The sequence below is a fragment of the Cavia porcellus genome, unplaced genomic scaffold (assembly GCF_034190915.1).
Source record: "Cavia porcellus strain 051 isolate PalLab524CR breed Dunkin Hartley unplaced genomic scaffold, mCavPor4.1 scaffold_1, whole genome shotgun sequence".
Classification (NCBI taxonomy): Eukaryota; Metazoa; Chordata; class Mammalia; order Rodentia; family Caviidae; genus Cavia; species Cavia porcellus.
In genome coordinates, this window is record NW_026947484.1 from 155,693,509 (window position 1) to 155,711,284 (window position 17,776).

At 37.5% G+C, this 17,776-nt stretch overlaps 1 protein-coding gene across 3 annotated transcripts in view; it reads left to right on the top strand.

The window, feature by feature from the left end:
- Nucleotides 1-17,776, top strand: part of Slc44a5 (solute carrier family 44 member 5) — a 373,608-nt gene that overhangs the window by 325,943 nt on the left and 29,889 nt on the right. For all 3 annotated transcript variants that reach the window (XM_063258189.1, XM_063258195.1, XM_063258202.1), the window contains 5 exons: nucleotides 4,998-5,082; nucleotides 11,230-11,355; nucleotides 12,044-12,104; nucleotides 15,055-15,178; nucleotides 16,525-16,608. In XM_063258189.1, the coding sequence (XP_063114259.1) occupies nucleotides 4,998-5,082; nucleotides 11,230-11,355; nucleotides 12,044-12,104; nucleotides 15,055-15,178; nucleotides 16,525-16,608 (480 nt within the window). The remainder of the gene's footprint in view (nucleotides 1-4,997; nucleotides 5,083-11,229; nucleotides 11,356-12,043; nucleotides 12,105-15,054; nucleotides 15,179-16,524; nucleotides 16,609-17,776) is intronic.

Below are 17,776 nucleotides of genomic sequence, written 5' to 3' on the forward strand. Positions count from 1 at the left end.
AGCTAAAGGGACTCCCAGTGCTTCACTGGGAGTTTTCCAGCATGTCAAGAAGAGAGAAGAATCTGAGACTTCAGAGGAAAAAATCGTGCTTGTGGTTGTAACTTTCTCTGCCTTTCAGTTTCAGGGAAGTCCTCATGACATTTGGGTTATAGACTTTTTCTCTGAGAGTTGCACTAGACAGCGAAAACCTGGTTGGTTTTGATGCCACCTTCTGGCTACTACAAAAACTTCAGCTTACGAAGGAGCTGCTAAACTTTGAAACTGATGCAGCTCCGTTACCAAATGAGACAGACGAAAAGACCTGTGCCCTTATTTTGAATAAGGAGACAAAAGAAACGAAGAGGACATGTATGTTTTGTGCTCAGTTTGGAAGCTGAGTGACACAGTAACAGTTTTGTCTTCAGTTCACGGAAGAATCTCTCACAAAAATGGCAAGAGTGGCCCACAAATCTATTTAAGCACTCCGTGGAACCAGTTTAAACACAGAATAAAAGGCTCCAGAATAAAAGCAATGTTCTCCCCCACCGCCACCATCCATGGTCTCTTCACTCACGATTTATTCCATAGATCACGTTTTCTCTCTCAGGGTTCAGTTCATCTGGCAGTTATTTTTGTATAATTTTAAATCATAAGGCTACTCTTTATGCTTTATTATCTTCAGATAGCATCCCCTGATAGCCAGCTTTGGAAAACAGTGATTTAACTCATTTACATAGTCTCTTTTCTTGATCCTCGTATTTAGCAGCCAAACTACTGCACATAGATTTCCTCATGGACACTTTAAATCATATACTATTACTTCCACTGCTTGATCCTGCTAAGCTTGGTCAGTATCTTGACTCCTCTTTTTGTAGGGGGATATTATGCCTCCTACCTTTCTTTCCATTTTTCTTTGCTCTTCTATCTTTTACTCCCTGTGTTTATTCTTTGACAGGATCAAATGTGTAAACAGTACATCTAATGCTAGCCTGATTCACATACCTTTTAAAGTGTTGGAAGTCATTTCTTCATTTTTGGTGTTGTGTAATAGCTCAGTGTAAATGCAGATCTTTTAAAAATTATTTTGGGTCAATCTTCTGTGAATCTTTCATTTCTGAAAATTCATTTCTGAAGAGTCTTTTAATTATGATTCACATCGTCTCTGGAAAAGTTTCTCCCATTAGTTTTACAATCGCTTGCATTTTATTAGCTCTGAGTTTTGCAATTACTGGTCATTCTTTCAACATCATCCCAGTGCCTGTCCACTCCTCCCCTGCAATATTTTCCAGGTCTTTGTAGTCTTCATTCTATATTTTATCATTTTTTTTCAGTTTTTAAAACTTTCGGTCAATCATCTCTGTAATCTCTAAAAGCTTCTGCTTATCCTCAACTTCGTTTTATAGTAACCTCATATTTTGTTTGTGGATAAGCTGCTTGAATTACTCTGAACTGACCATAACATAAATTATTTTAATTTCATCCAGCGTCAGTTTTTGTTTGATTTCAGATTCCTCCTCTACTCTTGATGCTGGGTGATTATCCATTCTGATCAAAGGAAGGAGGACCAAGATACTTGGGTATGTTTTCTTGACTGCTGTGTCCGTAGATCAGTTTTCCAGGGAGAGTCCTGCACTAGGTGGGGTGGTGGAGCCATGTTGGCCGCCAGATTTCTTCTGAGAAACCAGACATCAAGCCACACTATGAAGTGGTGTACCTGGGATATAAAACCTCACAAAATCTTTGCTATTCTCAGAAGGTCCATTCAATAAGAATTATCTCTGTTCTTCCTGGATGCTGGGATTCAAGAGGTTGCAGAGGTGCTGATTTGCACTGGAGATTACTACATACATCCATGATTAATCTCCCTCCATTTTGCCAGATTTCTCACTGTCAGTCTTGAGTGCAATATTTTTTATGATTTCTAACATGTAAACCTTGCTCCATCCTTTCTGTAATTCTGTAGGATATCTTCATTGTTCAACACACTCCCACATGTATATCACCTTCTAGAAACCGTTGAACTCTTGTAAAAATGTGAGTAAATCCCATCCTCTATATTTTTAGCTAGTTGGAAGAAATTTATTCCATTTTTTGTGCTTTTGTTTTGCTCCTGTGTGTTTCAGAAACAGAGATAACCCTTAGAGCTTGACACAGCATCTCCAACTTGCAGTTTGCAGTTGCTTCTTTGTTTTAATTTCTGTTAGAAACAGAACTTACATCGAGCACAGAGCTACTCACCCAATCACATCCCTAAAATTTTTCAATTGCAAGCATGGCCACCTGCTTTGTACATAAGGAATCTACGGTCCACTGAAATCAGGATATCAAGGTGTCTGTGGCAGAATAGCTGTGGATTTGTGATGAAAAATTAAAGTGGATTCTAAGACTGAAAAAAAAACCCCTTTCTTTGGCTCTAGCTTCATTCATTTCACAATATTTAATAAGTAACTAGGATGGATCAAATACTGGGCTAACATTCTGGGAAGGTAGGAATAAAAAACTGGATAAGATCTGAACTACACCCTTGAGGATGACATAAGCTGGTGACTAACTTGAGTTTATGTACCATTTTGCAGTTTATAAATCAATTTTACCTTTGGTGGAGTCTTGATATGTACTGATTTTCCATTTGCGGTTTTAACTTCTCCTAAGGGACCAATGATCCATGACATGTGACAATTTATTTATTTGCTTAGGTACAAATGTGAATCATATGCGCGGCATGAATTGTGGATAGTGCCGTTGTTTGAGCAGTGAGAGAACGGAACTGACACTTGCAGAGCCCTGAGTTTCCCTGGGATACGTGTGAATTTATAACCAGCTGCACAAGTCATTTGAACTCACTGGGACACCCACATGACTTAGGCTTATTTTTCCTCCTCTCATTGCTTTTTCAAATTTCCCTTCTTGCTTTGACATCTCAGGGAGATTACATAGCTTTACACACGTTTTTGTTGGTAAAACTTTAGCAGAGTCCAATTTAAAATTTCAGTCTGATCTCTACCAGTCTCCAGTTTGATCCTGCAGAGGATATGGTCTGTGGTTTCACTTCACTCTTTTTTGACTCTAACTCTTTAATTGCATTATAAGGGATGGAAAGAGGAGGAAAGGGTTGTATCTTATTTTGTTGTCTGCAACCCAATCCCACAAGGCTGTTGTTACTGTGGCTAACATACTCGACTACCTATCGATGCTCTTTTTGAAGGAAGAAACCAAAGTCAGGCTTTCTTGTGGACAGCAGGGGAGAATTTCCTGGGAAGTCCTTCCTAGATGGCTCTTAGATGTGAGGCATCAGCTTTGATTTTGTCCTCCTCCAGACATATTCATCTTCGTTCTTGGCCATCTGTCAACCAGTCTCTTACTGCTGGGCCAGCCACCACTGAGAATGCTCTAGAGCTTTTGCAGATCTGCACCTCCTACCAGGACAGCCTGCTCCACTGGTGACTTCTTTCTGCTCCACTGACACTGAACTTTCTCAGCTCTTTTATGATCTCTTTGGGTCTTTTTCTCTCTGCTCAAATAGGCAAAGACAGGTCTGCCACGTAAGAGGTGTTTAATCGGAAAATGAGTATTTGATTTGCCTTCCTACGGGCACCTTTAACCTCTGGAGGATTCTCTCAGAGCCTTCTGTGATTTGGAATCCGGAAAGACAACCCACCCTTTCCTCAGTGGTGGGGGAGGGATAGTCCTCTTAACTTTGATCTTTCTATCATTTCCAACTCTGCTCTCTCTACCCCATTTCCTCATCTTTTGCTTATGTAGACAGAGGCAAGAAAAAGGTAGGAGCAATGGAAGGATCTCACCCAAATTTCTTGTGGAGGACTTTCTTTATCCTTAAATGGGTAGTACTTAAGGATTCTGGGTCAGTGGGGGAAAAAATTGCATAGCAACCATGGTATATTTTAAGCTGTTCATGTAGTCAGATGAATTAATGGGAGACTTGGTAAAGTGCTGAGAAACTTTCTTAAGTGACTAGGAATATGTTTCTTAGTGTGATTTATGAAGTACCTATATCTAAATCCACCTCTTAGTGGGAACTATGCTAATTCCTTGGCTCTGTATCCAAACACGTGAGTTCTCAAGGCCAAGGAGGAGAAAGGATCCAGAATTTTCAGTAAACACTTCAGATTTTATTTATGTGTCCTGAGGTTGGGCATTTACTTCTCGTGAGTCCACTACACATTGTCTTAGGTCCTCCCAATACCACTGTGAGGTAGACAGGGCTGGTATTGTCTTCATTTGCATGATGAGAAAACTAAAATGCAACCCCAAACAGTGGTTTGTCAAATAACAGAGTAGAAGTCTATGCAAAGCTAGTGGTTAATGATAGTCAGTTACTCTGCCATTAACTGTAATCTTCAGTAGAGAAAATACCAATAAAATTATGTATCTCTTTTAGATTTTTTTGTTTTTTGTTTTTTTCATTTTTATCGGTACTGGGGATCGAACTCACGACTGCCTACTTGCAAGGCAGGCGCTTATGCCACTGAGCTAAATCCCCAGCCCATACCTCTTTACAGATTACCAAAGTATACAATGTTGAGTTGGGAAATCCATAGAGACACAAAAAACTAAACAAATATAACCCAACATTCAAATATAATACTTTCTCTCTACATGTAGTTTATTACACCTTTTTATATAGTTATAATCAAGCATATCATAAAACTCTCTAGTAAATGGTTTCTTAAAATTAATGTATGGTTAATTTTTCTTATCCATTAAACATATCCTGTGACATTATTTTCCATGGTAATATAATGTTCCAATTCATGAATGTGCAATTTTGTGTTTAACCAACCCCTTGCTGATGGACAATTTGATTAGTTGAATGTTTTACAATTATAAAAAGGTGCTCTATTAGACAGCTGAAAGAGGAGTGTGAGAATCTGTTGTATCAGTCTAAGGAAAATTAAGCTAATTTTTAAAGGTCATAAAATAAAAATATTTGAGATCTGAAATATTACAGGATATTTCTGTGGTCACTAAAAAGATTATTTACTGTGTTTTCCAAACAGGAACAAGACTACTTTGTTTTATTTTAACATGCTAAGATGCACCAGTCCCTCTGTGGTGATAAACCTACAGTGTCCTACCACTCAGGTAAGGAAAAAGATACCTCCCTGGAGGTAGTTGTAGGTCTGAATATTTGGGAATAAAGTATTCAGAAATTTGGTTTGAGTCCTATGTGTGCGTGGTGGTAGCACACAAGTATTATCCCAGTTTTGCTTATATGCAATCAAAACTAAGCTGAGATTAATTATTTTAGAATTGTTAAAGAAGCTTAGTGATTACTTTAGCTAAGCCTCTACTATAAATAAATATTTGCAAGCCCAAATAAATGGATGTATTTTTTCAACATTAATACTCTATTAAGAAAAGTAAAGCTAGTTCCTATAATACACTCCAGTCTTTCAATTTGTTTCAGTTACTAATGTTTGTTTTGATCACGTGCCAGTGCCAGGCAGGTGTTTGTGTTCAGGGGCTCCCCTGGGTTCCTTTTATCTACATGGTTCTGCCAACCCTTAAGTCCTCTCCATCATCTGTATCCAGCTGCCAGAAGGAGACAATAAGGATAGATAATGCATGACTCCTAAAAGCCTGGGATCAGGGGAGTCATACGTAGCAATTCTACTCATGTAGCACATGAGATAAAAGAGGTGTGAGCAAACCTAGATGCAAGGAAGGAGAAATCAAGCAAGGTAGTTATGAGCTAGGCAGCTTCTTCTTACCATGGATCAAAAAGCAAAAACTTCAGTGGACAGTTAATTGTGGCTTCCATGATCTCTCCTCTGGCTGCCAGAATACTCTTCTTCCAAAAGGAGAACTCAGTTCCACAGAGCACTGTCTTTAACTTAGATCCATGAGTGATGCATGGTTCTCTCCTTCAGATCTTGACATTAACTGCATGACAAGGAGTGGGTAGAAAAATTAGAATAAGTCTCCCCTTCTGAAAGGGAGGAGAGATATAGACACCGCCCTCTCCAGTGCATGGTGATGAAGAACAGTCCTTTACTGACCTGGTTTATGTTCTCTCAGAGGAACTCTCTTATCCATTCATCCTGTGGCCCTTTGTCGGTCAGCTGGGAGGCTGTTTTCTGTCCATTAGTTACCAGGCTGAGCAGTGCAAAATAGGTCCTCCTGATGGCCATAGAGCTCAAGGTCACTTCCTGTTGAACACGATTAGTGCCTCAAAGTCTATTTTAACCAATAAAGTACTTTTTTAGAGTAGCTCATTTTGAGGGGACATTTTTGTTGACCTTAAAATTTACCAGTTTTCTAACCAACTTGCTTCTTGGTTTCATGTGCCACTACCATACCATAAAATTTTCCTAGAACTAGTTTGCAGATCTGTTGTATTTGTTTCTTCAACTCCCTTGAAGACTTGAAAGTTTACTTATGCTGATATCTTAATTCTGTCACCACCTCTACACACCAACTTGTCTTGCCTAAGGTGAAAACAACCTTTTCATTACCAGTAATTGCCTGTCTCTGTAATTTATTTCCCAGCTCTGTAGTATCTGGTCATTGTAATCTCTAATATTCCAACTCCAGTGATGCTTCTGTTTCAGTAACATTTAACAATAAACCGCTGAGCCTTACCTCTTCAAAGTTCCCTTCATTTCCCTCAGGTTGTCACTTGCCTCTGTGCCTCATGTAGAAGCCACAATCCTTGGTGAAAGCCACAGCCTAGATAAACTCCCAGTTCCTGTGTTTTCTCCCCGAGATGTGCTTCTCTAGCAAAACGGCATCCACAATAAGTATAGCTCTGCTCATGCCATGCCTGAGCCTATATGCTTGTTCTCAGAAGACCCCCCTCCCCCCAAACAAAACCAACATATAGCAGTTCTTCAGATTCAGGACTTTTCCTCGAAAGTGTCCTGAATGCCATCATGCTACAGCCATGCGACACTTCCACTGCCCATCCACTGACCTACTCTCCTGGAAAGCCCTTTCACACCTTCCCCTCTTATCCTCAAACTTTTCAACTTGTGTCTTCATTTCTGGGCATTTCTTTCTTTCTTTCTATTTTTTTTTTTTTTTTTTTTTTGGTTTTTTGTTGGCTTGGTTTTGTTTTGTTTCTTTGCAAAACTCCTCAATGATTGTCTATATTACTGTATCTCATCCAGGTTTTTATTCCTAGTCTAGTTCTCCTAAACTGACACCACTGACATCCCTATTGTTAAACTGAGGGTCAACTCTCAATCTACCTTTGCCTACCTGGGAGCAGTGTTTAACCAATCCTTCTTCATTTGGCGTTCAGGATGCAGTATTCTTCCATATTTCCTCCCAATTCTAGTTGCCTCCCATCAATCCCTTCTGCTACTTTCTCTTTCTGTTTCTAACCATATCTTCTAAACACTGGTGTTTTCTTCCCCACAAAGCTCAGTTATCTTCTAATTTGCATTTACTCCTTTGATGATCTCACTATGGATTTAACATAATTTTATATGCTGTCTTTCCTACTTCCTGCCCTCCAAACCTTTGTAATATGTCTACATGAGTATTTAGTTAGCATCTCAAGTTTAACCATCCAGAACTGAATTTCTAATCTCTGGCTTTGTCAACAATATTCTCTATGTCAATAAATGCGAGGACAAAGTTTGATGGAATCACCCTGTTGGCTCTTTGTCACACACCCATGTTTGAACTGTGATATAATTTCCTTGGTCTCTCTCAAGAATACATCCTGGACCAACCTACGGCTCACCATCTCTTCCCTCATTCAGGGAATGATCCTTTCTTTCCCAGATCACTCAGTGACCTCCTGAGTGGTCTCCCTGCTTCTGTCCTTTCCTCACCTCACCATTTTGTAATTTCTTTCCTACACAGCAGCCAATACGATCTTGTCAAATGTAGATAACATTAAGTATTGTCTTTGCTTAAATGTCCCAATATCTTCCTGCTACTCTTAAAAGGCAAAGTGCTCACGGTAGCCTGTAAGATACTCTGTGGTCTGACCAGCTAGCTCTCTGATGACATGTGACACTCCCTTTGCTCACCACACCTGATTATAATGACTATCTGTTTTTCTTTAAAGGATGCAGGGAAGCTCCTCCCTCTGAGCCTCAACTTTGTTGTCCCCTTGTTTAGAGTGCTCTTCCTCAAGTCCTTCCTCTTCCTGACTAATCTTCATTTTTAGTCTTAATGTCTTTCTGCAAGCATGGCCTTTGACCCACTTACTTAAGACTGAAATCTCACCCAGCCAACATCCCAGTCCTTTCTCTCCAGGAACATTTCTAACCTCATTTCCCCTAGCATTTGGTACCATCTTATAACAACATTTGCTTGTTCTTTACTTGTTATCTGTCTCCCCCCCTATTAGAAGACAAACTTCTTGAGAATAAAGATTTTTTGTTTTGTTTTGTTCATTACTAAGTCCCCATTGCCTAAAATAGAAAGACTCAGAACAAGTGGTCAGTAAGAATTTATGGACTTCAGGCTGGGGATTTAGCTCAGCGGCATAAGTGCCTGCCTTGCAAGCAGGCAGTTGTGAGTTCGATCCCCGGTACTGATAAAAAGGAAAAAGACAAAAAAAAAAAAAATATGGACTTAATGCATTAATAAATGAGTGAATTAATATTTTCCTACTCTCCATTAAGGAATTTTTCCACCATATTACACAAATCTGTCATTTCTATGATGAGACAAAAAGTCTTGCACATGATGCTTATTTGTTGTGTTTCATAAGTGATTTAGTAGATCATCTTCATAGCAAAAATAGTGTTTTAATCTTCAATGCAAATCGCTCTCCCAGACACTGAATCTTAATTTATATTAGAGTGTTAAATCCATCTGAATCTAAGATGTAAAACAGTGATTAAAAAACTATATTCAGTGTGCCCTTTGTGATACACAGAGAATCAGAATTGAGTCAGGATATATTTTAGTTGCATAAAATTCAGCTTTGCATTTAGTCTGCCATGCAATGTTGTATGCATGCATTACATTTTTATTAACCACCAGCATAGTCCAGACATGTGTCATGAGCATTTAAAGGACAGACTGTGATCAATTAAGGTACTCAACCTCAATGTAACCTTCATTTTTGGCTAATTATATGTTGATTGCTACTAATCAGCATACTATTTGAAGTGAACAAATTGGTCTGATAGAGGCAAAGAGTATAGAGCTGTTGCTGTATTTTTTTTAGCAACTCATTTGTGTCTGGAATGAAATTTGATATGAGTCTCTATAACAAACCACTTTTTGCCACTTTAATTGTGTTGCACACAGAGCACTTTTATATATGTAATAAGAAGTCTGAGTGTGTGTGTGTGTGTGTGTGTGTGTGTGTGTGTAAACCCAAAGACTTTCATGGTCCACAGAGATGAAAGGAGAAAGAAGGGATGGAAGGAATGGAGGACAGCAAAAGAGACTTAAGATGTGTTGTGTGCATGTACCAGCTCCCCACAATCAATGGAATCCTTATGTACTGCAAGCATGTACTAGTAGAAAATGAGAGAAATTTCCTTGGCCCCAAGGATGTAAGTTCTTACATTCCTGACAAAAATGAGAAAGCATTGATTCTTTCAGTAATGACTTTTATAAATCCACTGAAACAGCCAATAGGAAAACTATCTTTCACCACCTTCTAAGTAAATAATCAGAGCTTAAATGTTCTACATATATCTCCCAACATGCTAATGATTTATTCAGCTTACTTCCAATCAGAGTGAACTTGTGACATTTTCACTGGTAATAAACCTAACTTCCTTCCAAAATATGTGAGCATGTTGAATGCTGTGAATGTCCCTATGTAGTTTTTTAGATTGGACCTTGAGACTGCCAATATTTCCTCTAGAGTGCATGAGATTGTACATGTGTGTGTGACTGAAAAATGGGAAAAATGCAGGTGGAGGTGTGAATGTGGTGAGTGGTTGTTTGTTGTGTCAAAACACCTACAAAATAATTGGATTTTTGCTGCCATCAGTGAGGGTAAGTGTGAGATTTGAGGCCTCCATTTAGTCAGCACCTGACTGACCTAGCATTGAGGTCAACGCAAGGGTCCTGTGTACTGCAGAAACATGACCCAAAGGATGGAGAAGAGATGTCAGCTCAGCAGCAGTGGTTTTGCCTACCACCTATGGGGCTCAGGCAGTAAGAATGATTACCAAAGTGCGGTAGGGGATGGAGAGTCAGGGCAGGGGAGGACTTCACACAGAGGAGCTGAACTGATGGAAACGTGTGACCTTAACTGCATCTGTGTTGCCTTCTGAAGACCTTCCTTCGTTATTATTATTATAAACAGAAGCAAGAGCAATAGCATGCAGCCGCCTGAGTCTTCCTTCTCTTTATGGAATTCCTAGTTGGCTGCAGTCACTTTGTGGTGGTTCTGTGGAGGGGCAGAGTGATCAGGTTTGGCACTGCTAGCCCAGTTCTTTCATTTGAAATAACTGCCTGGTGAGCTTTCTGTCCACATCTAGATGGTGTCGGTAAAAGACTGATAATGGTTGATGGTGGCAAATTGCCCTAATGTGATTCATTTCTCATAGTGACAAAACTCTAATTATATTTTGAGATTTGTAGTGAATTCACTAGTAATAATAACTATAAGTAGCACAAATTATCAATATTTGGAGCATGGGACACTATCATTATTTTATTCATATACAGGAAAGGAGGCAAGTCGGGTCCTGAATATGCATAAACTTCACAGATAAAATTAATCTTGAGTTACACTCTTATCTACTAATTCAGAAAACTGTACAAGAATGTTTTATTAAAAGTTCATTATTATCTTGTAATGGTCTCAGGAGTCGGCATATGTGATAAAATTGTGCAGGAATACACCCACTAGCAGCTGCACACAAATGAATGGCTGTGAACTAGTGCAGTCTAAATAACATGAGTTGGCTGTACCAATATCAGTTTCCTGCTTGTAATAGTTTGTTACAGTTAAACAAATTATTACCATTTGGGAAACTAGGTAAAAGGTATTTAGAATCTCTATTATTTTTTACCGCTATACATGGAACTACAGTTATCTCAAAATCAAAAGCCAAAAATAAGTTTATCACTGTACAATACCTTGTTTAAATACTACATCAACATCAGAGAGCAATGAGTACATGTTGGTAACTCCCTGTATGGAATTTAATTTTTTACCATAATACTAGAAAATTGATTTAAATTCCTTAGATGCAGGACATAGCTTTGCTCTTTATTCTGATGGGCAGTCTAAGACATACTTCCTTAGTTTGTTCTCAACTTAATACCTATCATTATGCTCACTTTTTTAAAATATAGATTTGTGTTGCCAAGTGCCCAGAAAAATTTTTAACCTACGTGGAAATGCAAATTTTGTACAAAACGGACAGTAGGTACTGGGAATACTACCGTCAGTTCTGCAAACCCACTGCTAAGCCTGTATCGGTGAGTTTAAAACTGACAACTGGAGAATTTGACTCCTGGTTCAGCCTTAAGTATAACATGATCATTTGTTAATAGACAAGCTTTCAAATGTAGGAAATGATTACTAAGGCACCATTGTGTTAAAGCATACATGCATGTTTATGCTCATTTAAATATTCACTTATAAAGTGTCACTATTTAGGCTTGAATGTTATGAAAGCTGTTAAGTCTAGTAAGTTATCTTCAACTATTACCGTACTTGGATGAATTTTTTTTTCAGTCAAGAGCAAGGACTTAATGTTATTAGCAGTCATCATTTCATTAATGTACTGATGAACCCCAGAGCAAAAGCCTTATTGTGTTATATTGTGTATATTAATTGTAATATTAATGGATTTTATGTTAGAGAAGATGCAGTTTTTCCAGAAAAAAAAATAAGGAAGATTAGAGACTTGAAATGTAGTTTAGACAAATATACACACCTTCACAGGTATGTGTTGTTCCAGATCTGATTTTATCCTTGTTGATTCAGTTTAATTATAGTCAAGGTGTTAAAAAGAGTCTGTCAGCAGGATTTGTGTGTGATGCTCTTGTGTGCGAGAGTGAGATTTATGGAGTTGGGTTTTTAGGAAGCAGAGCCTTGATGCTGAGAGGCAGAGGATTAGTCCGCAGTCTGTGAGTTCTTAACTTGCTCTCCCTTCCCTTTCAGTCTGTTCCCGCACTCCTGTTGAATGAAGACTGTCCTTCTATGATTTTCCCAAGCAAACCTTGTATGTGGTAATTATTTCACCTTAGAAACGTAGAATCTAACAAGAAGTTGTTCACTTAAATTTCCTTATTTTCCAATTGACAACACTAGGCCAAAAGTGGTCCTAGGACTGAGTCAAGGTCCCAGAGTTAATTAGGAAAGTTCAAAGTAAAGCCCATCCTCACGACTCCAGACAGGGATGTTTCTCTGGAGCTCTACTCAAGCACAGAAAGTCAGGAAATTGATTTATTAAAAACCAATCAAGTTGATTATTTGGAGCTGAACAAGCATACATAAATATACACATGGCGATGTTCATTCATATGTACTTCTGCATTCAGCTCAAAAATTTGTTCAGAAATTTCCCAGGGAGTGGAGATGAAAAATATACTTGTCTTTATAAATTGGCCTTTGGATTGTTTTATATATCTACTGAGTTCATCTATATTGTCTTTCTTGAAGAGTAAAATGTTAAAGTGATATTCTTCAGAAAAAAATATAATAACCACTCATTTTTCTTTCTTAAGGATATAATCCTAACTAGCGAGAAAAACTTTACATAAAAATATCTATTGCAGTGTTCATTTGAGATAACAAAAAAACTAAAAAAGAAAGGAAAGTGGAGAAGAAGAGAAATCAAAGGGACATTCTCTTAACATCTAAAAGCAAGGAAACAATTACAAATTACAATGCACTCATTAAATATTCTAGAAAGATTAAATATAAGTATTACAAAAACTTGCACATGTATATGTTTTAAGGTTACATAAAAGGCAAATTGTTACACCAAAATGAACAACATCAAGAGAAAAAAAAGGAAAAGTTCGAATAGAAATATACTAAAATATTAAAGACTTGTTTGGGGGACGGCAAAACTGTAGATATTTTCCTCTTTTCTTTCGTTTCTCCATTTCTCCAAAATGAGAATATATTGTTTTTAAAATAAAAGACAGGTATTAAGTATCGCTTTCAGCAGAATGGGTAGTATATTCCAGTATCTACTGTCAAATACAAGTCTTGGCCACTCATATCACCTGTCTGGGTCATTAGTGACCAAAAGCAAAGATAAGAATCCTAGAAGCCACAACTCACCAGGAAGCCCTGGGCAACAGCTGTCTTAGCCAAGAACAATATTAAAATATTTATGCAAAATTGTGAAGCAAAATTGTTAGTTATGGGAGATGTAGCAGATATAAAAGTACTAATATATAGTCCTTGCCCTAATGGTACAGCTTGGATGATAAATCAGACAAAATGTACCTTAGTAGTAAATAAATAAGTAAATAAACAAATAAGGCGTAGTTTAAATAAGTGAGGATTAACATTGAGATAAACATTGCAATCAACTCCTTACCGAGGACTAACTATAATACTTGGTACAATTATATCCATCTAATAAAAGTCATTCATTCAAGACTTTAAAAGGCAAAAAGTAATATTAAGAGAAAGAAACAAGGGAAAATACTGTATAAGGAGTCAAAATTATACTCCCAAAGGAAAAGAAAATTTGTGAAGGAAAGATTGAAAGGAAATTCATCAAAACATTGATAGTTCAATATATGTGGTAGGACTGTATTGAATTTTGTACCTCCTTCTCTATTTCTTTTACTTTTCAAAAATGTAGTGAGCGTATAAAGTAATGGAAGTTAACAGACTAGAGGAGATGGCCCAGAAATATGTGTGACAAGATTAAGGATCCTGAGGTGGGAAAACTCATTTTTAGGGAGTAAAAGGGGACAGAGTGAATGAAGGAGGGCAGAAGGGAATATAACCTCGTGTAAGCCAAGGACACAATTTCACAAAGGTAAGGTGCATCCGCCCGTGTCCAAGACTCAGAGATGTTAACTCACTCAGCAGCAAATGTTGGCTGGATTCTAGTGCCAAGCGCCATGCCAAACGATAGCTAGCAGAATGGGGTCCCTACATTCCCTGGAGGGGAGGACAGTTTCCGCAGGGAGGCAGCATGTGATTGGACTGAGGATGAGCAGAAGCAGGTGGTGGAGGCTGATATGGTCACTTAGCTGCTGCAAGGAAGGAAAAATATGAGAAAGATAGGTTGGGGACAGAAAGAACTGGTCATGTAAAAGCTACAGAAGCTGGAGGTGGATGGGCAACAGCTTCCAGGAAAGTCAAGAAAAGCGTCACAGAGACGTACAGGATTTCTTATCTCCCTGAATTAACATTTTCAGGTTTAAGCTTTGGATGCAACTTGGTACTGCTTCTTATAATAAAGAACATGAAAATGATCCAGTTTCTGGCTTTCCTCAACTCTTTAGGACTGAGGCTGGAATATATGTTATGTAAGGGATTTGTAAGGGAATGATGATTTTATTTAATCAAAACAAGAACATAGAAGATTGAACATTGTTTTAACTCTTGTTAGAAATTACACTGTACAATTTGTAGGCTTCCATGGATAGCTGCCAAATTTCAATTTTTACTCCCTCCAAAAAACTATGTAAATGAAAATGTTGGAAGAGGACAGACAAGTTATTAAGAATTCACAAACAACAGTTGAGTTAGCTTAGTAGCCTAAACTTTGAGCTGGAAATATTTACTAATGTCTAATCTTCAATGTTTCACTCAGGGATTTCAAAACAATTTTAAAAATAATAACCCTAAGCTCATTCAGTCATACAAGTGAATGTGGATCTTCTATTGTATGTTCACCATGAGTGTGCACTTAGAGTCTACATCTTATTTGTGACAATTTGAGGAACATAACAAGTAAAAAATAATCCATAGATTTGGAATGCAGCTTCAGGTTTGGATTATATTTGCAGTCTATTTCAGTCATAGAGCTATCAGAAAAATCTTCAAATCAGCAACTAAAAGGCAATTTATTAGCTGTCTTTCTGAGCAACTTATATACCCTGAAAAAATTTGATTATAAATAACAGAAAATGTAAGAAAGGAGAACATTATAAAAGAGGTAGAAAAACAATAACGATGATTTAAATTTGTTTCTGCAGTTCTCCAAAGATGTTTTCCTGACTTCATTAAAGAAAACGGTACTTTAACGATAGGACATAGGATGCACTTTGAAGACGGGCGAGGCAGGATGAGGACTGTTTTGGAACTCAGAGAGGCTGCCAAGTACGTTTGTGCACGTTTCTGTTTTCAGTATGAATGCATCCTGTTAAGCATCCAATTTTAAAGCTCCTAGATTAAGGGGTATAGGAAAGATTTGCGTTACTATAAACAATACACTTCTTCAACTGGATACCTTGGCAGTGTGTAAAGAAGGAAAGCATGTAAAAAAGAAGAAACCAGAATGAGTTAGAACAGTGATTGCTTGCAAAATGGTTGTCTTTCATTATTGATAGGAACCTAAATGTGACAAGGAAGAATTTTGGTGCCATATCAAATTCTGTACATTAACTATATATTTCTTGTGTTTTTTGGTACGGGATCAAACTCATGACCTCGCACTTGCCAGGCAGGCCCCTATGCTGCTGAACTAAATCCCCAGCTATACGCTAACTATAATTCAGTACATTTACTGTTTCTGTCTGGCTATACAAAAATTATTGGGAAGTATATTTCTCTGGATGTAAGTTCATGTGTACACAGATAAAAATATAGACCCATAGAATTTCACTGCATAGCTCAGTCGTTGAATTTAAAAGAACTAAAAATATTCTAAAAATGTCTGTCTTTCTTAAAAGATATTAGTAATAATACAGTTCATGCATTTTTAGAATCTGACAGCAACATAGAGGATTTAGGAAAATGAAGCTGTGTAAAAGAAATAATAAAATAATATGATAATGATATTTAATGAAAACGCAGGAGAACTAAATTAAATTGTCCTGTGCTACATACATAAATGCTGAAACTAAAAGAAAACTTAGGATACTGTTATCACCAAAGTCAGAATAGTACAGTAGTTACCTTGGGGGCGAGGGCACGTGAGGAAAGGCTGACCTCGGTATATTTATATGAGTGTGTTCACACTGATAACTCCTCACATTGGACCCTCATAGTCTAACCACTCTTCCGTGTGGAGCCGGTCGTGCTCTGCTGCTATGGAGCTGTCAGAGGAGGAGGAAGGGGAATTAAAGGTGATCTTCTTTCTCAACTCTGGATTTTATAAACTAAAAGCTGATCTTATCATTGAAATGTGTTCCTTTCTGGGGAGCTCCTGCAATATTGAGGGCATGTTGCATATCCTGGAGAATAATTTGCTCACTGTTCTTGAAAGCCATGTTCTCTGTGTGTGAGGCTGTGTCCACCTCTGCCAGCTTATCTGCTTTCCCAGACTCGCTCACCTTTGCAGTTTCACTGCCATGACATTTTATGTATTGTGAATTTTAAAAATGTAATTTGTGATAGATAGCTTCTAAAAATATACTTTGAACAGCAACTTGCAAATTTCCTTTATTCTAAGAGCATTTCTGTTTAAATTTTGTCAAAAACAATTTTTCCTTTTTTGAATTCAGTGGTATCAATAAAATCCTTAATGCAAGAGAAATCGCTTTCAAAGTGTTTGAGGACTACGCAACAAGTTGGTACTGGATTGTCATGTAAGTGAAAACATATTCTTGTGTCTTCTCCGGCCTCGTTCTGATTTTATTTTTGTAGACTCTTTCCTCAAATTTGTTGCTCTTATTCATGGATCAAATATTGACTTAGTTCTCAGTGCCATTTTCTTTTTCAGATAGGTTGAAAATAGGACAAAGATATTTAGAAACACACCCAGCATTAGCAAAAAGTTATCAGAATGTAAATTTTAATTATATTTATTGAATTATTAATGAGTATATATATATTTCGAGTCACCTGCAGCAGTGTCTGTAGTACTTCTGTGTTTGTGGGACTTGTGTGATGTTCATATTACAATGCTTTTATCCTCTGGTTCTTTTTTTTACAAGTTTTTCTCCCATGACCTCCCTTGATTAAAAGATGATTCCTATCTTTTAATATACCTCTTCCACATAATTGTTATCATTGTCGTCATTATCATCAGAGGTTAGCATGCTTATGAGAAGTGGAAAAAACAGAGTCCACCAAAAGATGTAGACATCAGGAAAAGAAAAACTTGCCTGAATATTTTAATACTAAATTTATCGAGACATCATGAGATTATTAAAAGTTGCCTTTGACCTCTGCAATTACAAAAGGTGATCAAAGTGGTGGCCATGAGCTTCCAGACATTTATTGCTACGTGGACTGCTGAAGTGTGTATACATATTTTTGGCAAACTATGAATACCAAAAAGGATATTTTTAATTTTCAAGCATAAGATTTATAATGCTGGCATGTTAAAGAGATGGAGTCACTCTACTGAAGTAGGTGAATGTGTTTGGCATACCTTAGATTGTCATGCTATGTGACTTTAAGGTCACTTTCTAGAGCTTAAGCATTTCTTTGACTTCCTAGGGATCACAAAATAAAGATGACATGTCTTTAGACACTTCCAAGGACCTTTATAAGTGGATCCAATTTACTTTCTCAGAGGCAACGCTATTCATGTTTCTTGATTAACTCTTTATTCTTAATAGATCAAATGATGTGCCCATCTGACCATTTAACCTCATCTTTCTGCACACCTTTTTCTCTTGTGTGGAAAGTATTTCTGTGAATCCTGGATGCTTCCCCTTAATCATTAAAAGCTGTTAAGTGACATTTGCAAAGCCTCCACATATACATACCTATTTGTCTTCTACAAAGCACCTACCATCTGGGTTTTAT